This window comes from Pholcus phalangioides, unplaced genomic scaffold, assembly GCF_987345545.1.
Source record: "Pholcus phalangioides strain wild (caught in Gottingen) unplaced genomic scaffold, Ppha-v1.0 ptg000017l_1, whole genome shotgun sequence".
Taxonomy (NCBI): Eukaryota; Metazoa; Arthropoda; class Arachnida; order Araneae; family Pholcidae; genus Pholcus; species Pholcus phalangioides.
In genome coordinates, this window is record NW_028301610.1 from 31,528,261 (window position 1) to 31,550,625 (window position 22,365).

At 34.8% G+C, this 22,365-nt stretch overlaps 1 protein-coding gene across 1 annotated transcript; it reads right to left on the bottom strand.

Moving 5' to 3' along the window:
• Positions 1-6,186: 6,186 nt before the first annotated feature.
• Positions 6,187-21,043, bottom strand: LOC149072906 (uncharacterized). The gene is made up of 6 exons (XM_089246223.1): positions 20,696-21,043; positions 19,847-19,995; positions 19,009-19,146; positions 11,415-11,549; positions 8,981-9,145; positions 6,187-7,751 (listed from the first exon to the last, which is right to left on the bottom strand). Exons 2-6 carry the CDS (start codon positions 19,986-19,988, stop codon positions 7,717-7,719), a joined length of 615 nt encoding a protein of 204 aa, XP_089102349.1. The 5' UTR covers positions 19,989-19,995; positions 20,696-21,043; the 3' UTR covers positions 6,187-7,716.
• Between the last annotated feature and the right edge of the window lie 1,322 nt (positions 21,044-22,365).

Consider the following 22,365-nt stretch of genomic DNA (forward strand, 5'->3'; position numbering starts at 1 on the left):
TTGAAATCCCCTAATATGACAACCCTCTTATGCTTACACATGAAGAAAATTTCAACATGAAGTTTGGCGATGTTGTTTGGATCCCTATTCGGTGGATTATAACAAACCCCTACAGTAAGTTTATGATGGCTTTTGTTTTCAAGCTCAACCCATATAGTTTCAATACCACTTCTCTGCCCGTTACACTCTCTAGCCTTCAAACATGATTTCACACATATCAAGACTCCGCCCCTTTTCTTATCCTATCTATTTCTTAAAAAAGTATAGTATCCTGAGATGTGTAAGAATGATTCATCCCATCGTTTGCCAAAGATTCTGTAATGGCTATAAGATTCAGGCCATGGGCTCCCCACATTCTGAAACAGGGTTCTATTCTGGGAACTTTGGCAGGTCCCTCTATAGTTAATTTACTGCGTGAAATAACAAAAAATGACAATCATCCCCAGCCCTGTGAGCCCCACCCTTGTGGGGGCCATGATCCAGGCCTTCCACGGCTATCATAGTTTCTAAAAAAATCTTTGTTATTCCCCCAAGCTCCTGGCATATATTAGAGCACATTTCAATTTGCCCCATGATTTAGTGTCAATCAAGAAGCCATCCAAGTCAGAGTTGGGTAATTCCATGTTAATACTGTTATCATTAACCGACCCCCATTCTCCTCTACGTGGTCTGGGAGTAAAAACCTGGCCCAAGTCTATTGTAAACCTCCCAGACTCCCCACCTATTTCAGTGAATTCCATCCCAACGAAGCCACGTATTGGTGCATGCAGAAGAAGCTCCAAGAATCCTCCTCGACCCTCCAACAGGGTCGTCTTAAGAGCGTCATGGGCCCCAGGGCCAAGTGATTTTTGTGAGGCCCTACCAGGCAAATTGTCGAAAATTTCAACCACATTTCATTTTTGTGAGGCCCCTTCTTTTCTTGAGGCGCCCCAGGCCGTGCCCGGGTGGTCCCATGTGTTAAGATGACACTGGACCCCAACTAGGAGCATATGTCCTTCAGGCCTACGTTAAAGTGGTGAATCCCTTATTCCTATACCCCTACTACCCCTTGGCAGTACTGGAATCACTGCCACATCTGAACTCCCCTCCCGAACAGATAATAGCAAGTCCTGGTACTCTGCCGTGAATCATGCAGGCTGGAATAAATTTCAAAGTTGTCAAAATCTTTCTTGTAAAAAGGTATAGTGTAAATTAATTAATATTTCAGAGAGTGAGATAAAAATTAATCGTAGTCACAAGGAAATGAAAAAGTATAAAAATGAGCTACATATACATGAAAAAAATGCGGATTTTTCATGTATATCTAGCAATGAGGATTTTTCATTTCCTTGCGACTGCAATTGATTTTTATCACACTCTCTGAAATATTAATTAATTTACATACCTTTTTACAAGAAAGATTTTGACAACTTCGAAATCTATTCCAGCCTGCATGATTCACGGCACAGAACTTGGTAATTTTTTCAGATGAATTTTCATTCTGGGGCATATTTATAAATGGTAAGGGAGGCAGTTCCCTGAGCCCCTCTTAGCAGACAGACTTCATGCTCTTGCCGCCCTAGGCACTACTAATTTTGCCGCCCTTTGAGATGCTCTTATATTTCCTTTCTTAATTTTTTTCCCAAAAAATCATGTTTCCCCCCTCCCCATTAGCTCTCAATTTTGAAAAAATGAAAGCAATCTCTTTACTGTTTGTTTTTTTTAAATACAGTTTTGAGTAGTGTTTCATACACACACTTGTAACATAAATGAGATGCTGTAAAAATTTTAAACTGTAATTGCTAGACTTCATCATGACAATTTGTAACTGTGATCGATTTCATTCAACAAGCTTACTGTGTTAATCAAGTTAATTGCACTGCAGAATTACAATCAAAAGCTGTGGTGCAACATGTAAATCTTACAAACTTCTGAATTGGAACTGGAAAAAAACCTCATTTCAAAATTGTTAGTGATACTTTATTCATTTAAGGGGTGTCATGACCCTAACTTTTCAAACATGACTTTGAAAAATATTTCATTCAATTAAAAATCAAATGAAAAATTTTCGTGTCAATCAGGTTAATTTTTTTTTCAAAATAAAAAAAAATAATAATAATGAATCATAGTGTAAACATGAACAAGGAAAAATAATTTGAATGAGATTTTTTCAAATTGCAGTTTTTTAGTTCATTCGTGAGATAAAAAAAACGACTGCCCCAAAAAATTCTGAAATTTTGCAGAGATTTTTTTTCGACATGTGTTATTAAAATGACCCTCAAACTTCAATATCTGATCATTCATTAGGATTTTATTAATTTTTAAACTTTGAAAAATAAATAAATTTCAAAAACCTCTCTCGATTCAACATTTAAAAAAAAATACTACTCATGGGTTAATTTCTAAATCAGTTTCATTTTACTAACACATGAGGAGTAAACATTTCTGCAAAATTTAAGAATTTTGGGGGCAGTATTTTTTTTTTCAATCTCATGGATGAACTCAAAAACTTTTATCTGAGAAATTCCTATTGCTTTCTCGATTTTTTTAGCGTTATATCATCGTCATCAGTTTAAAAAACGACTTTTGGTTATCTGTGGCTTTCAGTGAATTTGGCAGGATTTTGAAGTGACGTCATCAATTTTTAAAGGGTTATAAGTCATTAACTATGGGTCAAATCAAAAAACTGAGAGCACTTTTCCATATTAGTTTTTCACAAGGAATCACTTATGTAATTATTGGGCAGTCGATAGTTTCCACCCTGTATAAATTAAAAATCATGATAGATTTGAATTACTTCTAAACTATGTTCAACCTTTTAACTAACTTTCAGTCCTGCATATATATATATATACACACAGCTTAGCTTTTCTTATTCCAAACAGGTCTACACATATATGAGGGTTGTCCAGAAAGTAATGGTACATAATGTGTAGGCAGAAAAGTAGTGTATTGCGTGCATTGCAATGCTGATTTTGACCTTGATACATTAGTTATTCCCTCGTGGTCTTTTGTCATTGCTACAGCAAGTTTGACTTGAATAGAAATAGCAGCAGTGACTCAAAATCCTGCCATTTGTGAAGTGAGCTAGCTCTATCATACATTTTCTCAAATGTGAGCACACATATCCAGGGGATATTCCAAAAAAAATTGTCTTTGTTTATGGGAAACAAATCAACAAAATAATATGATATGCTGTTGTGAATTTTTTGGAGGTTCATGAATTCAAGAAATAATCATCAGCAATGATATCATATGCATTTATCAAAAGGGTAAAAATCCAAAACCTCCATATCAATTTTGCTCCATAAAAAAAATCCCTTCTGGATGGAGAGTGCTGTCTTTCTGTTTGGACTCATACAGTGAATGTTACCAATGCACTTCTCAAAAAGATTCAAGTGGTAAGTTTCGACCATATACAGCCTGGATCTTGTGGCCAATGACTTCCATTTGTTTCTTTAACTGAAGAAGCATCTTAGGGGAGCATATAACACATCCATGATGATGACAGTAAGAAAATAAAGTTACAATGTGATTGGTAGCCGTCATCAGATTTATATGAAATAGAAACTCGCACACACAGAGCAAATAAATGTTAGGACACAATGGTGATAATCAGGGCTGGACAAATCCCAGGCTCTAGGTCACCATGGTGACTAAAAAATTGGTATTGCCGCCTAAAATCTTCTTTGTGTACTTACTAAATTGCAGGCTGAGAGCAGCACAAACAGTTTTGAATTGGCAGTAGCCTATCTGCCAACATGAAAGAGGGTCACTATGTACTGCAAAAGTAAAAAAAAGTATTATTTTGAACCTTTTTCTCCAGATAAAAAAAAAAATTTCTGGCACCTAGATCTTTTTGCGATTAGTCCAGCCCTTGTGATAATTATGCAGAAAAATAGTGCAAAACTAGTGAATAATTTGTAGTAGACGTCAAACAAAAATGTTTTGTATGAATAGTAGCCACATTGTATCATTACCTTCACATCTGCAAGGGAAGATCTGTACTTCAAAAGTCTTACACGAAAATGTTTTACTACACAAAGCTTAGTCTGATGTGCAGGTGTTAGTACAGAGAGAAGGTAGTAAAATATGGTCAGAACTGTTTCCATGGAGTCCTTTACTCGAGAGATAAATAATTTTTTAGGCAGCTTTCTGTGAGAGCACCATGAATCTTCCAGTTTACTTTTTCAGACCTGCCACATGGACTGTGATTATTTTTTACTATTTATTACAAAGTCTTCTATACACAAGGTGGTCATAAAATAACTGCTGATATACAAGCTATTAGCGGCCTCAAAACTCACCTAATGCGAACGAAATTTGGGATGTAGGTGTTTTAGAGTACGAGCTTGAGACTGAGGAGAGAAACAGAATCCCTGTTCTTGCAGTTACAGGAGCTAAATTTTCAAAAATTTGAATGGCAATACTCGCTTTTGTGGATTGTGAATGATTGGTATGGTAAAAAACGGTGTCTGTATCACTATAAACGCCGGCACAGGATGCAGAAAAAATAAGAAAATCTCACCTAGAGGTTGGTGCACTAACCGCTCAGTTGGGGACTTCCTTCAGATTTGTGGAAAATTGCAGTCACACAGTTATCACACCAATTCCTTGTTGAGATCTTCTTTCTTTGTCTGTGTTATGCGCCAGCTTTTATGGTGAAAGAGATACCATTTCAATGTCATTTGTGTTTTTATCTGACTGTTTTAGTCCCAAACATTTTTTTAATGTCCAAATTAATGTCCAAAAAAAAAAACATACAAGTAACTACTTAATGATTTATTGCAGGAACCTAAAATAGGGGGGCTAGATTTTCATAAAAACAGTGAGTAATTTATTGTTTCTTTGCTCTTGCCTCAGTTTTTGCAGGTATTTTGGCTTTTTCAAAAAAAGACAAAGAATTCTTCCCATAAACGCATCATACCAGTCTTCTACCAGTACCACATTTGTTTTGAAGTCTTTAGCTTTAACATATTCCCCAACTAGCTGATAAAGTTCAAACTTATCATAAGGAAGCTCCAATTTTTTTCTTGCTAGCAAACATTTTACAATTTGATTTTCTACTTCAGGTGGTAATACTTGGGAACAACCTGGTCCAGTCACATTCATTGGAGTTTTCTTTCCGTTGATTCTATTATAAATTAAAGTATTTCGAACCACATAATGTTCTTTTGCTTGACAGTAGCTTTTATTTCTGTTTGCCATATCATCAACAGCATATGTGACATCCTCGACCGTGTAGAATTGTTCTGCTTTCTTTCAGACATAATTTTAGGGCATGGTAAATGTGATAAGAATAAAAATACATGATAAAAACAAGCATTTGCAAAAAAATTTCAGGTGTTCATGCCTAGGTTAACGTATGTGCCCGAACAACTAGTTTACATTTCCCCCATATGAAACACATATATATATACGTGGGTAAATAACACTAAAATATATTGAATATTTAATAATTACCTGCTAACCGTTAACCGTGATATACTTTAATGCTTTATTTGTGCCAACACATGTTTTATTTACATTCGTTGTTTTGCGTTCGTTCAGTTCGGACGGCTTTTTTTTGTGTATCCATTAAACTTCAATTCGTTTCTCTGCTCACTCGTACTTTAATAATTTAAATAAAATAAAATTTTTCATTTACGTTTTGTGTGTATAATTCATGTTGAAACATAACAGCAGATAAATTTCAAACATTAAAACCTAAAAATTTTATACTTATCCCAAAAAATTTCTTTCAAATAAGAAGTTTTGTAGGGTGACACAAATTCAATAAATGACTTGAAAGTCAGCTTAACAAACAAAACATTAAACATGTGATGAGGCTTCAATAGCATCCCATATCAATTTGCCCACTTCTGAATTGTCATATGGGGTGAATTGTGTGACAATTCTTGTCACCCAGTTCACCCCATATTGTAGAAAGTATTTAATGTGTTTTTGGTCTGTAATGTGCATCTACAATTGCCCCAATTAACTCTATCAAAAACTCGTGCAGTGTATAAAAATTTAAATTTTTTTATCAGTAAGAGTAAGAAATTAAATCCTTTTTAACTTGAAGGTTCTGTGACAATACATATAACAATCAACTACTTTTCTGAAACTCACAAGTTTCTCCCAAATCACCACTCATGTGAAAAGTATTTGAATCACTTAATAAATATAAGACCAAAGTCGCTTAATGAACCAAACCAAAAACCAAACTTGCACCTTAATGTTTACTTTACCAACAATGATACAAAGATGATTTTCATTTTTTTCAACAAAAAAATTATATTTGGCACATAAAAACTAAATCCAGGCTTTTTTCTCTTACAGCTATAAAAAAGAAAAATAGTATAGCTTATATTGTTTCACATTGATTAAGCCTAAAAAAAAATAAAATTAACAAAGCTTAAAATTGTCATTCCATACTATATTTGTCAATTTTAGTATTTACGCTGAAATTATTTTTTATACAAAAATAACATCCACAATCTATTTCAAATAAAAATAAGACATTATCATGGTGTACCAAGCAGATAATGACAACAGGCATTCAAATGAAAAAGAATTTTATACAATGAACATGTTTATTCTACTTATATTGATAAAGATTCCAGTGACCAAACTTTTGGAAAGGAAAAATCAAATCTGTAATTTAAAAGTCATATTGTAAATATATTAAACAAAAATATGGCCACTTTCACAAAAACTTAGTAACACAAACACTGATGTATGCAAATGGGAGTACAATGGCACACATTTGTGATTATAACAAAATAAAGAAGCATATGAAAGATAAATGCACATAAAAAATGAAAATGCATTAAACGCAACAAAGTAAAAAAATACAAATACCTTAAAAAGACAAAAAAAAAAAATTCTTGATCAATGTATATATATAGATGATTTCAATACAATACAACAAACTTTCTATTTTGAGCCCCACATAGAAGTAACATTGTTATGATAGTAATTACTTCAAAATTTTAACCTGTAAGCCACCTCTACATGCCAACAAGCTATATTAAATAAAACTCAGATCAGCAGTACAATGAGCAAACCTTCAGTCTTTCATCTGTGAGTATAAAAGAGTTGTACAGAGCATACCTAACTAAAGCCCACGCTATTAGTTTACATCATAAATGACTAAAAAAAAGCTAATGAGCTTTTAATACAAGATATTTAAAGATCAAAATGAAGAAATAAAAGACCTTGTTTCTTGCAATGAAAAACTAATACTCACATGAATAATCACAATTAAAATGCTCAAAAAAGTTCTCCACCAAAATGTTGTTGAAATATGATGCAGAAAATGAATTACTACATAAATTAAAATTTGTCTGTTAGGTCTCTTAATCTAATATGATAGAATGATTTATGTAATGTAGAATGAATTTATATGTATAAATAAAAAAAAGAAACATTGAAAATTTAATAGCTACACTTGTTCTTCGAATAAAACAAATTTTCTAAATCTGTTCAAGAGATTTACAACTAGAGAATCTTTAAAAATTGAACACATAAACAGCACAATTTGACAGCTCAAGAAACAACACATTTCACAAGACATTGAAGTGACACCATAAATCATAACACCGATGACAGCAGACTTGAATGTTTTTTCAACAGTTGCATAACACACTGCATTGTCAATAACATCAAAAAATGAAACTCACAAACAATCCATTTATACTTCTAAGTAACTCCACTAATATTATGATTAAGCAAAGGGAATTTCTTTCACCTCATTTACTCCTCATCTTCATAATCTTCTTCGTCATCAACTGGAAATCAAAAGCAGTTATAAAGCTACTCAATCTGATACACACTTAAGCAGTCTCATCAATATCACAACAATACTAATTAAATCATTTTATTTTTATCATTTTATGATATTTCACTGTAATGATAATTTAATACACAGTCATTAACAGACACTTTACTCCCAGAAATGACAAATGTGTATGTTGATTATTGTTTAATAAATAATTGGAAAATGTACAGGGAACTTATGATTAAAGTTGTCATGTTTTGAGCTGTCACAGCTTCAAATACCCTCTAGGAAATTATAAACTTTAGGAAAGTCCTAATGAAGAGATGGGGAGCATTGCATTTTCAAAGCCTTGCTGAAGACTAAAAATCTTTGCATATGTATGGAGGGTATCAGTTTTATATATCAGTTTCATAAAAGAGTCATCAAAGCACATTTTTGTAAACTTAGTGTCAAACTCTTCAGTGACGAAATAGAAATAATTCTGCTGGAGATGTTTAGATACCCTGCCATGAAGCTTAAACAGTTAGGTCATATGTGTGTAAAAAATTAGCATATGCATTACAATTGCATAGAAAACAACAAATTTGTAATAGAGATGCTCTATAGCTTTCTGATAAGACTATAATCAGCTCTATACACTATACACACCAACTTTAATTATAGAAGAATATAAGTAAAGACTAAACCAATGGTATAAAGGCAAACAAAAAGAAAAACAATGAATTTCCTTCAAGTTATTTGCCTATACTGTTGGTTTCTGTGTTAGTACCAAGCAAAGAAGTATTATTTCTTTGAATAAACTAAAACCGAAAATAGGGAAATTGAGTTTTTTGAGCCAGGAACTTGCATATTACAAAGTACTGTGCAAACATATCATAGCAGCATAATAAGATCACTTGTAATATCAGATGAAGAATATTATTTCTAAGGCCGGTTTAAGGAAGATCCTGTTTAAAAAGTGTGGACAAGAGATGTTCTACTGTAGAATGCAAAAAATCAAATTTGTAATGGGTAAAAAAAATCAACATTCACACAAACAAAGATTCAGCATCTGTGAAAAAACTCTTAACTACTAGATGTAATTAATTTTTTAGTGAATATTTTAAAATAAAAGTGAATATAACAATGAGCCTAAAACTCAAAAATAATTTTTTTATAAAATTAGCCAAATGATCTTTAAGCATTCATGAATTCAGGATATTTAATGTGAATACCATTAAAAGTATTGAATAAACTCACACTGTTTTCCTTTTCCACCCTTGCGCCCACCACGACATGGCTTAGTAATTTTCTTATTAGCCTCACATACTGATGGATCACCACTGGCCAGTACAAGCACTTTGGTTCTCTTACCAGTAGATGAATCACAATCACTCCAAGCAGCTTGTTTGTTGTAACGGCAAGCTATCCAAAAGATAATTTTTGAATGGCAAAAAGAATGAAGCGTCATACAAACATATTAAACTCCCAAATTAGGGCTAACTAATTTTACATAATAATTATGTGCTTTCAGTAAATGTCATTTTTAAATACATGGATGTCCATAGAATACATTTGATACTTTTTTACCTGAACTTTTCTATCAAAATTTACAGTTAAAAAAAACTTAACTTTTGCAAATTTGTTTTTATGCATCTCGACACTTGAAAAAATCACTAATATACATGTATGATAAAAGAAAACAATGCATCTCATGTTGCACATAAACCTAAGTTACAAAGCAGAGAAATATTGGATGCAATACCAGCATTATGATTCAAAATCCAAAACCATGATACAAAATATTGAAAACAAATCATTTGAAAGAAACATCTTTCCACAGAGATGAAGTTACCAGACCAATGGTTTTAATTTTTTAGCTTTGAAGCATCTCTGAAATTGCTTTTAAACTTTGCAAAACCCTACAAATGTTTTTAATTTTTAAAACTACAAAATAATTTTTTGTTAAAATTTATATAAGCTGCTGTGAGTGATACAAAACAAATAAACTACCATATACACTTATAAATACATTGAGTAATTAAAAAAAAATTGAGGAAGGGCAAGGTCATCTTATATATCCTCTTCAATATGGAAGTACACATATGTGTACCTTCATTTTTAACAGTTGTAAATGGTTTTATATAATGACTCTTCTTTCAAGTTAAGACCTGAGGTACACATATGTGTACCTAACTCAAATGATCCTAGTATAGACATTGAATTTAATTAATGAATTAATTTTTCTTTCTAAGGGGCATGTTAGAAAACAATGAACACAAATCAATCAAAAAAAAATTTTTTTAATAGCCAGTTTTTGCTAAGGTTTGAAGAGGTTACTAAGTACGTTTTTGAGAAGAAAAAATTAGTCCAGAATTCTACCAGGATGTAGCAGGGAAACACAGCCTCAAGCCTGTAGGCCAAATGCAGCCCACAAAGGGGTTCCTTCCAGCCCATGAAAGATATTACAAAACAAAAGTATCAATCCTTACAACACAGATAAGTACACCAGTTTGTGGCTCGCAGACAGTGGCCATCTCACATACCTGGCCTATAGACTTGAAAAGTTGCGCACCCTTGTATTCTCGACCCCTACGGTAACCATCCACTGTTGTTTCAAGGCTGTCTGATAGTAGCATAGCCCCCTCCTTTGCAGTCAAAGTGATTTTTCTGGAGCGGGGGGGCTCCACAAGGTAATAAATACCTACCAATTAACATACTTTCTCCAAAAATTTTCAACTAGATCTCACTACCATGGGACGCCCCCCCCCCCTCGGCTATGCTCGGGTGGGCTTCTGCCTCAAAGGCCACTACACACTATTCTGACATGACGTACCATGTGCGTAACGCGTCAGAGTAGTGTGTAGCAGCCTTTAAGGCTCATCCGTCACGTCAGTGACATGGTGAATTCTGATTCGTGGGAATTCTGTGATGTGGGACCCATATCACCATATTTACTTGGCATACTTGTACAATATTTTACAGCAGCATGTCATAACAAAGTGGGTTAATCTAAAATATCCTGCACATGCATTATCTATGAAAATACATGAAGTGTCATAGTCATTATAAATAGTTGGAATAGTGGAATGACAATGAACCTACTAAAAATTGTCATTGCCAATAATTTTAGAAAAACTAGCTTTGAAAAAATGAAATTGACAATTTTTTTTAGTTAATCAAAAATAATATGTGTCTTTCAGGAAATATATAAAATTTTTCCAATCATAAAATAAATTAATCCCAGAAATTCATTAGCAGTATGAAAACTTAGAAAAAAACTTCAATTAAGTTGTTTTCAGCATTTCTCAAAAATAGAAATGTTAAAAGAAAAGTTCAAAAAGCTATACAAAAAACTATCACACCATGTATTAGTAAATTTTGATTTGAAAAAAAAAAGGTTTGTTTGTATGTGATAAACAGGAAAATTTATTTTTCACATGAATTATAAATTAAACATGAATTGTAATAATGAATCTTGTTGTGCAGGTTCCACGATGCAATAAAAATGTACGTCAGATACATAAATCTCAAAACACAAAAAATAAATAAAATAAACTGTCTTTAAACTTTTTTTTAAATTAAAAAAACTTTGTCCCTATGTGTTTCATCACATATTCCACATTCTTTCATTCCACCTTTTACCATGGCAATCTGAGTGTATGCTCAAAGGAGTAAAAGAAGCGAAATTTACTTTTCTTGCATTTCTTGGAAATAGTTCTAGTCTGCTCGCAAGCTGAATCACTATTAGGTTTCAAGTTGTCTGTTCTTGTTCTAGTATTGGTAACTGCTTCACAGTCATTCCATTCACCTTTCTCATATTTGCAAGCTTAATAAGTAAAAAAGAAAAGAAAATTTGATTTTGTACAAATATATATACATACATACATGGGTTATCAAAATTGAACTCCCCCAACTTAGAGGATTATTGAGGGTGTTTTACTGGACTAAATGATACCAAATTTTGACACAGACCTTCAGAGTTGGTGTGCTCACCATTCATCAAATATAAAAATAAGACAAAAATTTGGGATAGCTGGTGCAGCCACTCAACAAATATTCTACAGATGTTCAAAATGTCAGCCCTCGCTTTCCCATAATGCTTTCCATTCACCACTGTTCATCCCTAGAATATGCTGATGAATACTGTCTTTCAAATGTGATTAAAGTTGCCAGGTCCTTAAAAAATTTCCAGCCAAAATCCTCTTCAAAAGTAGCCAAAAAGTAGCCCAAATTATTTGAACATGTGCTGCCATCTATGAAGCTACAAGTGAGCTACAGTTTGACGATATCCTAGCCTACAAAGTTGTGGCTTATAGCTTTTCTTCTTATAGTCAATAACTCTCCCCACCCCAACTTTTACAAAAAAAATGGGTTTTTTTTACCGAATAAATTGATTTCTTTGAAAAGTTGCGAAAGTCAGGGCTACACATTTGCACACCTAGAAAAAGGGCCCAGAGATGGCCTGGAGTCGAGGCCGTTTTAACAGCATAATGGGCCCCCGGACAAAATCAATTTGCCCGGGGGCAAAGCCCTCTATCGCGACTGCAAATGCCTACTTACCAATTCACATGCTTAATCTCGCAAATCTTAACCATATCTCATTATCCCTCCCCCCCCCCCTCTTCATTCAAGGCCTCCATGTATGACGTGCCCGTGTTGGCCCATGCGTCAAGACAGCAGTGCCTCAAGTGCATAGGTGCCTACAAAATTTGGTACAATGATTTTAAAAATTGGGTATAAGTCCCAGACCAGATTTTTCACGGTCTAGTAAACAAAAAAATTAAGAACTCTTCTGGGTTCTTAGCAGGGCCGTTTTAAGAGCATCATGGGCTCCGAGTCAAGTGATTTTTCTGATTCCCTACATGGAAAATCCTCGAAAAATACAACTACCTCTCATTTTTCGGAGGCCTCTTTTCTCTTGAGGCCTCCGGGCCATGGCCGGGTGGGCCCATGCGTTAAGATGGCACTGGTTCTTGGGCTTGAGACCTGCTAGCTCCACGCTAGTGGAGGCTACGGTTTCTTTCACTGGCTTCTGTGGTCTAGATACTGCGTTTCGCAACTGTCGGGCCGGAGCAACACCTATAGCAGAAGGCCTCTGCGTGAAACTCGTGACGTCACTGAAGTTGACCATTTCCCTCATAGTATTGCATATACTACTTCCCTTATACTACATTGGATATATTATAACCAACCAGCAGCGGTATGATAAAGGCTGAAAACCACTGATCTAGAACCTAGGACAGTTTCCCAAGTTTTTGTTTTACCGCCCCTTCAATTATTGGGCGTCAAAAGCATTGTAGTTGAAAGTTCTGGCTTTATATATTTGGATCAGATGCCCCCCTTCCACTTCTGCCTTATCAGGAAGAAAACACAACATGAGGTGGGGACTAAAGTGAAAAAGAAAAACTTCTTTGCTCGCAAGCAAAGAAAAATAGGGAGAAATATATTCGCCATGTGAGCAACATTTTTGGAAAAACCGCCACCCGCCAAAGCCAAAAATTTCCCGCCGAACCGTCTTCAAACCAGCCCAATTTGGCGGGAAAACCGCCAATCTGGCAAAACTGGATGTGATTAGGTTGCAAATTGTCCTAGGTAGACCTGCTATAGTATTGTAGAAAACCAAAGCTGGAATATTATGTTAATGGACAAACAATTTATTTATTTCTGTTTTTGGTATCTGGCAACTCATTATTAGTCAAGTATTTAGTTTCAGAGTTTTGGCAACAGTACAGAAAACATGGCTGCTCAAGCCTGAACAGATGTTGTCTCTCACTTTAAGTGTTTAAATCTCAATTAAATATGTGTCTGTCTTCAATTGAATATTCTGGTTATAATTACTTACACTCACACACATCATTAGTAATAAGGATATATCAACAGATCCAAAATAACAAGAGATTATGGGGTCTCTTCATGCTGACTCTGCTGTGTGTGTGAGTAAACAACGAGTTCCTAAGCCTAACTCCAGTCAAGAAGCCTACAAGTGAAATTCCTAAGGATGGAAGCTGGCAAAATTCAAGTCAAGCCATTGAATGGCAAAGGAGACTGGAGAAATATAGGATAAAATTTGCATTAAGTTTCTATGGTGAGGCCTTAGATATAGTGAATGGGAAAATGCAACTGCCAGAGAAGCCATTGGATGGATCATCAGAAACTATTGTAAGTCAATACAAGATTGACTTGAAGGAGTATAATAAAGTAAATAACTGTGCTATGGTGGTTCTAAAAAATTCAATGACAGAGGACACATTACAGAAAGTAATGAGATTTGACTGTGCTAGGGATGTATGGCTAGAGTTACACAAGCTATTTGAAGCTACATCTGAAAATCAACTGTACAACATTTGTTTAGAGTTCTTCCAGTTTAAGTGGTCATCAACTGAGGATATGGCAGCAAACTTATCCAAATTGAAGAATCTGTGGAATGAGCTTATCAAAGGTCTAGAAAGTAAACAAGAAACCAAGCTTCCACATATGCTGTTGATATGCAAGATACTTGATGCTCTTCCTCAAAGCTATCGTGCCTTTAAATCAAGTTGGTTGCTACTAAGTGAAGAAAAAAGAACTGTTGATGATTTAACGACACAGCTATGTTCTCATGAGCGGGAATTAAGGACAGACATCAATGAAAGTGAATTAGGTCACGAAGCACTAGTTGCAAGTTTCAAACAGAATACCCAGAATCATCAGAAAAGAGAAGAAAGCACATCTTCAAGTAAGAAATATAGTACGAGTAATTACTGTCATCTGAAAGGCATTAGGTCAAGAACTGCAGTAAATGGATTGCTGATGGTAAACCACCAAAACCCAGTTCAAGTCGTTCCACAAGATATCAGAGTAAGGGTGGTGGTATAGATGAAGATGTTTTCGCTGCAGAAGTGAATTGTAATGATTGGTATATACATAATGGTGCATCTAAACATGTTACAAAGAGTAGTAATTTCTTTGTAGACTTTGAAAAATTTGAATATCTGCATGGTATAACTGTGGCAAATGGAAAAGTACTACCAGCCGTAGGGAAAGGTACAATAAAAATAATGGCCATAGTAAATGGTAGAAAACAATTTAAAAATTTACAAGATGTCTGGTACATTCCTGATATTAGCAAGAATCTGTTTTCAGTATTAGCAACACAAGACAGAAACCAGAACAGTGTATTTGAATCAACATCTAGAAAATGTTATCTGAAAATTAATGGCAAAGCAGTCCTTACTGGATCACGAGATATCAGTGGTGGTCTTTTCAGAGCTGAAATTAAAGTGCTGCTACCAAAAACCCCAGTTGAAGTAAATATGACAAGCAAGTACGATTCTCTTCTTCAGCTTTACCATTAAAGATGGGGACATCAAGATAAACAGCATGTGAAGTCATTAATGGAAAAAGAACTCAATATCAAGGTCAACATTGATAAACAGTTATGTGAAGCCTGTATTTATGGCAAGGCTCATCGTTTGAAGTTCGGCACTAGAGAGAAAGCCACAAAACCAGGAGAACTTATCTCTACTGATATATGTGGACCATTTGATGTATCGTGTAGAAAGTATCGATACTTTGCTGTTTTCAAGGACCAGTATACCAAGTTCTGCTATGTTTCCTTTTTAAAGCAGAAATCAGAAGCTGCAAGTGCACTAGAATACTTTTTAGCTCATGCTAAAAACTTGGGGCATAAAGTTGAACAAATATTGAGTGACAATGGTGGAGAGTTCGACAACCAAGCAGTCCAAAGAATGCTCAAGAAGAATGGAATTATTCACAGATTGACTGCACCATATACTCCTGAACAAAATGGAAGTAGCGAACGAGAGAACAGAACTCTTGTTGAGATGGCAAGAACTCTCAAGTACTCCAACAAAGAAATGAGCTTCCCAGCTTTCCTATGGGCCGAGTTTATCAATACTTCAGCTTATATTTTGAACAGGACTGGAAAATCTTCGGTTCACAATGTAAGTCTGTTTGAGCTATGGATGAAAAAGAAGCCTCGAATAAGGCATATGCGTATCATTGGGTCAGTCTGTTATGCTCATATCCCAACTCAAAGAAGGAAGAAGATGTATAAGAAAGCAGCAAAGGGTTATCTTATTGGATACGATGGAGATGAGAGAGAAAGGTATCGCATCTATATCAAAGAAAGGCAGACAGTAATTTGCTGTCGTGATGTGGTATTTCAAGAGAAGCCCTTACAGATTGAAAATACAGTGACACTTCCAATTGAAAGAAATGATGAAAATGAAGAACTTTCAAATGAGGGAAAGTATACCCATGATGAAGAATCAGAGAAAGATAGCTGTAGCTCAGAAGATGAAAATGAAAATGAAGAGGCTTAAACAAACATCAGACAGCTCAGGAACAGAAATGAGTTGAAAAAGCCTGAAAGGTTTGAAGACTACATTATGTTGGCAGATGTCTTCATGGCTGATGCAAATGAACCAGAAACTTATCAAGAGGTAGTCAATTGTACAGACAGTACATTTTGGAAGAAAGCCATGGACTCTGAAATGAATTCCTTAAGAGAAAATTGTACATGGATTCTACAGCCATTACCTAAAGGATCGAAAGCTATACCTTGTAAGTGGGTGTATCGTATCAAGAAGAATCCAGATGGTAGTATTGACAAGTATAAAGCGAGACTTGTAATTAAAGGATTCAGTCAATGTCATGGTATTGATTACAATCAAACCTTCAGTCCGGTAACCAAGTTAGGAACAATACGCTCGATAATCAGTATTGCTGCAAGTGAGAAACTGCATTTGACCCAATTTGATGTCTCTACAGCATTTTTATATGGTGATTTAGAAGAAACCATCTATATGCAACAACCTGAAGGTTATAATGATGGGACAAGTAATGTGTGTAGACTCAAGCGCAGTCTTTATGGCCTTAAGCAAGCTCCTCGCTGCTGGAACAAGTGTTTTGGAGATTTTTTGTTGAAACTAGGATTCAAAGCAAGTGAAGCTGATCCTTGTTTGTACATCAGAGATTATAACAACAGAAAATTACTTGTAGCTTTATATGTTGATGATGGCCTAGTCGCAGCAACTGACAGCAAGAAGCTGAAGATTTCATTAACTCTTTAACACCCAGATAGAAAACCTGGGAGGGTCGTGAAAATACCAAGATTTTTGTGTTTGAAGTGGACTCGTCCAAATTTCAGCCACTTTCCCTCTCCCCACCCCTTCTCCATGAGTTTCTATTCATGCCACCCTTTGCATTGACGTTCACCTTTTCATTTCAATGGATTTTCGGGAGATAATTTGTCTATACTGAAAACACCCCTTTCCTCACAGTATTATCTCTTTGTAAAATGCATTGAGTACCCTTAGTCCATTCTCAAGGAACATTCTAGTACATCAGCTTTTAAAATCCCATTGATAGGGCGTTGCAGTTGTCTTTTCCGTTCCCGCCTCTGACAAGAGATTTCATCTTCTTCCCTGTTGGTGACAAAAGCCCAGCACAACATACCCATACCCCCCTAGCTGGGCCGACTTGAGGCGGTTATGGGCATTAACCTACTCGGCCGACTTCGGGCGATCTGGGCATTATAGAGTTAAACAGTCGAAAATGAAATTTAAAGTTGCCAGTAAACCAGCAACATACTTCTTAGGATTGGAAATTGAAAAGTTGTCCAATGGAAACATCAAAATTAGCCAAAAAGCATATGCAAAGAAAGTGTTGAAGAAATTTGGTATGGAAAATTGTAGACCAGTTCATACACCTATTTTGAAAGTGCCGTCAGAGGAAAATGGTCTTGAATCACAAGCAGATGAATCATTTCCTTACAGAGAAGTAGTCGGAGCTATCATGTATCTTATGGTAGGCACCAGACCCGACCTAGCATACAGTGTAGGAGTTTTATCACGCAAGCTAGAGAATCCTTCAAAAGAAGATTGGGTGAAAGCCAAATGTGTTCTCAGATACATTGCAAGTTCCGCAAGTAAAGGCATTATCTACAGATATAACTGCAATCCTAAAGTGTTGGAATGTTATAGCGATGCTGACTTTGGAGGATGTGAAAAGACTGGTCGCTCAACTACAGGAGTGGTGATCTTGTATGCTGGTGGAGCTATCTCATGGCTCAGTCAACGACAATCTATGGTAGCAACATCGACCACTGAAGCAGAAATTGTTGCAGCAAATGAATGCTGTAAAGAAGCAATTTGGTTGCAAAGGATGTACAAAGCAGTTGTACAACTTAAAGAAGTTCCAGTGATCCAAATTTATAATAACACAGCTATAAGACTCGCACAAAATCCAGAATTCCATCGCCGCACAAAGTACATTAGCATTAAATATTTCTTTATTCGTGAAAAAGTGATGGAAGGAGAAATTGCAGTACAAAAGGTCTCTACAGAGTATCAGTTGGCCGATATGATGACAAAGCCATTGCACAAGCCAAGATTAGTGACACTGTCCCTAAAATAGGACTTGTATTGTAACAGAATTGTTTGTTTTATTAACAAGGGAAAATGTTGGAATATTATGTTAATGGACAAACAATTTATTTATTTCTGTTTTTGGTATCTGGCAACTCATTATTAGTCAAGTATTTAGTTTCAGAGTTTTGACAACAGTACAGAAAACATGGCTGCTCAAGTCTGAACAGCAACAGATGTTGTCTCTCACTTTAAGTGTTTAAATCTTAATTAAATATGTGTCTGTCTTCAATTGAATATTCTGGTTATAATTACTTACACTCACACACATCATTAGTAATAAGATATATCAACAGATCCAAAATAACAAGAGACATATTCAACATCTGTAGACCGATTTCTTGAGCTGTGGCAGGGGGGAGGGAACAAAGGGGGCAACTTCCCAGTGCTGAAAATTTTAGATGAAACAAAAACACTTATAAAATCATCAAATTTTACAGGGGGGGGGGGGGGTGTGGCAAAATCATATTTGCCCCCCTCTCACAAAAATCCTAGTTCCAGCCTAAGCTGTGGTGTCATCTATTAGTCAATTTTTATACTTGACTTTGATTACTGTACATCTTTTTAATTTAATAAATAGCAAAACACACCATATGAAGTGTCTTTTGCCTAAACTTTGTCATTTGGACTTTTGAAAATACACTAAAAATGGTATATGTATATATATTCAAATATATATATAAAATTGTAAATACATTGAGTACATGTTCTTTGTCGCCCCCCCCCCCCCTGGAAAAAGTTGAAATGACGGCCCTGCATTCGGACTAAAATTCTCTCCGCAACCAAAATTAGGAAGTTTAATTTCAAGAACCCAGCACATAAAAATTTGGATTATATGATCTCATATGAACTTACCTTTTTTACATTTTCTTGAGAGCACTTTAGTTTGTTCACATGTTGAATCACCTCGCTTGAGAGTCAAAGTTCTCCTTTCAGTATTTGTTGTTCCATCACATTCTTCCCATGGTCCTTTTTTGTAGCGACACTCACCAGCTATCAAAAAATATTAATTTCTATTCTAAAAAGTTTCACAAATGTTCAGAAAAGTTTCTGAAGCTAGATAAATTAATTCAATTGCAATTAAGCTGAAATTCTCAATTTATGGGGAAATCATTTTTTTATTCTTCCTAAGCAAACTTTCCTATATAACATTTATTCACTTTTTAAACTCGAAATGAAAATTTACATAATGAAAATTTAAAAATGTGTACTGCACACCTCTTTTTGTACCTATTTCCAATAAAAATGCTACCAAGAATAACTCCCTTCATGAAGCATGCAATACACAGTCAAACCTGCCTAAGACAGACACCATATGAGACAGAAACCTGTCTTGAACAGAATCAAAAGATAATCTCATTGGTGGCAATTATTGCTTTAATGTACACCACTTGTCTAAAACAGAATATCATTTCAGTTTCTTGACATTCCATTGCATACAGGTTCCACTGTATCTGATTTCTTTAGAAAAGTTAAATGTGTGTACAGACCATTGGCGTAGAGAAAGGGGGGTTTTGGGGTTCTAAACCCCCAAGCCGAGATTATAGTGTTATTTTGCAGGAAAAACAATTTTTAACCCCCCCCCCCCTTCAGACTCTAGATAAAAACAAAAAAATTATCCTATTCATTATTAAGGTTGGTAAAGTTCTAAAGTGTAAAAAATTCCTGGGAAGAAACATTTATACACACTTACCCTTTTTCCTGTCCCTTATACCTCTAACAGGTCTGTAAATTTCTTCTTCAGAATCAGGATATAATTCTTTCGGTAGACTAGCAGTTGCTTCCAGAACTAAAGCAGAAGCCATGATAAAAGCGAAAAGGATAAACTTCTCCATTTTGAGCCTGAATAGAAGATGGGAAAATTTATTTTACCAAATATGTCAAAAAATTTCATAACAAATAAGTGTAATTTTAGAACATCAATAAATATCAACATAATCATCAATCACACACAGATCAATAAATAATTTTCATTCTTTCGAAGCTGAATAGGTCTGTGTGAGTTAGAAACTTTGAATTACGGTGAAACCTTGCCACAATGATACTCGAAATAAAAATAAATCCATCTAGAATGATATTTATCAAAGTTTTGTTTGAAAATGTTGATACTCTTATGTTAAACTGCTCCACATTATACGATAATTCCTTTATAACTATATTTTTTTCTTGTTCCGCAGAGTATCATTATAACAAGGTTTTAACAATAACTGCATATACATATAAAATAGTTTTAAGAATTGATTCTAATAAATTCAGTTATTCTCTTCAATGAGTTCTTTTTCATCACTCTCACACATCTATTTCCAAAAATGTGAAAATCATTCATGTTTTAGATTTGAATTATATAAAAATTCAAATTTTTTTACATATTTCCCCATTTTCTTCACTTTTGTTTAGTAAACAAACATGATTATGAGTAAGTAGATTATATCTGATTTCATAAAGAAAATACAATGATTGTATCTAGAGGGTGGAATCAATCTTATTTTTTTTTTAAAAAAAAGAAAGGCAATTGGATATTGAGAAGTATAATATGACTTACTCTGGAAATTTTCAAGATGCCTTGAAAGATTAATGAATTGTAGTAAGAAGAAGAAGAAGAAGGATTGTGAGTGAAATATATCAACTTCTCTGAAATATATGAAGAAGCCTAACGAAACCGCGCCTTGTAAACAGGATGATCAAAACCGGCGTTGGCTGGATTCGGGCGGTATTCCTAGGGATGATGGAGATGGAGGAAGGGATGGACAAGGAGAGATGAGAGAACGCTTTTTTTTTTTAAATCCTAGACTGTAGAAAACATGCAACTAAAAAATGTCTACTTCAGATTGGATGCTTTCGTGACGTTTCCAAGAAGGCGGGACGAACTCGCAAACCATCAAACGCGTTCCGGGGTCATTTACTTATTGAGAAAGTTTGATAGTACTGATAAGAATGAAAAAGTATATAGAACACACAGGGTTTCTTAATATTTTTTTTATTCCGCACCCCCAGTGGAATTCAATTTACTTTCCCTCAAATCCCCTGAATAAAATGTGCTGTTTATTAGTTGAAAATTCAGTTTCAGTTAATATAATAGCATCAATTATTTTTTCTTTTTAAATTATTTATAACATTATATAATTATCCCCTAATTGGTCGTAAAAATTCTAAACTTAAAGGGCAATTACAAAAATAGTTTGTTGAAAAATTGAACAAAGCTGTCAACGCAACAAAGTTAAATTTCTATACTTTTTGATTTTCAGTGATTAAATTGTAATTTTTCATAATAATATTTTGAAATTCGGGTTCTTTGAAAGGGGGCTACTCCCGTATTATCATTTACATTCATTCGATTTTTGGTTTTTGTTTTCATTAGCAAAAGTGATGCGAACCTCATTTCGCGAAGATAGGTGGTAGCAAATGGTAGAGAAGTATTTGTAGAGCTGCCTTCCCTAGTTTTGGAAATACATAGTTCCAACTGAGCACACAAAAATATTGTTCTAAATACGAGTTTTGAGAGAAATCCCATTTGAATACTTGCGCTGCCTCGCATTTCAATGAAATTATCTTTTACTAAATTACCATTTTTCGTAGAGTTAAGATCGAAAAGAAGTGTATATAGTATCGCTAACAGAAAAGAAACCTTGCGAAAGCATTTGAAAACTACATAGTGTGTGTATTTTCTAAATCCCTTCAAAAATTAAGAACATTCAAATTTCTGTATGAACATTCAAATTTCGAATGTGCGTAGCACATTTCTCCGATCGAAATCTAAAAAATCTGGTGTTAAAATGCACCACATATGATTTATATTTTTGAATTAAAAAATTTAATTTTTTTGCATAACTTCAATTTTCTTAATAATCAGTCAGCATGTTAAATTTTTTGTCCATCTCGCACCCCTGGTTAAGAACATATGCAATGCCGTATAGTAGCCCTGACAAATGCTAGTCTTGAAACCCCGTGTGTGTGAGTACCCACTGACGCAACTATCGCTGTCTTGTTAGTACAGTCTAAGACGCCTTCATATTCAAGACGCCGTGTATTAAGGAGTTCTAGTACAGTCAACCCTTGGTATACGAACGGCTCGGCTTGCGAACAATCCGGTTTACGAACAACAAAAAATAATTCGGTTTACGAACAAGCAAAACGGACCGAATCCCGAGGGAAGGATATTTCAGAAGTCTGTGGCGATTTTTTTTTTTTTTTTGACAGGCACTTGGTAAAGTG

Excerpts from the sequence above, each read along its gene's own strand:
- LOC149072906 (XM_089246223.1), bottom strand. The coding sequence starts at position 19,988 with ATGGAGAAGTTTATCCTTTTCGCTTTTATCATGGCTTCTGCTTTAGTT. Across the intron at positions 19,147-19,846 it reads TATAAGGGACAGGAAAAAGG|CTGGTGAGTGTCGCTACAAA; the intron begins GTAAGTGTGTAT and ends ATTTTTTGATAG. Across the intron at positions 7,752-8,980 it reads GGGTGGAAAAGGAAAACAGT|TTGATGACGAAGAAGATTAT; the intron begins GTGAGTTTATTC and ends TTTGATTTCCAG.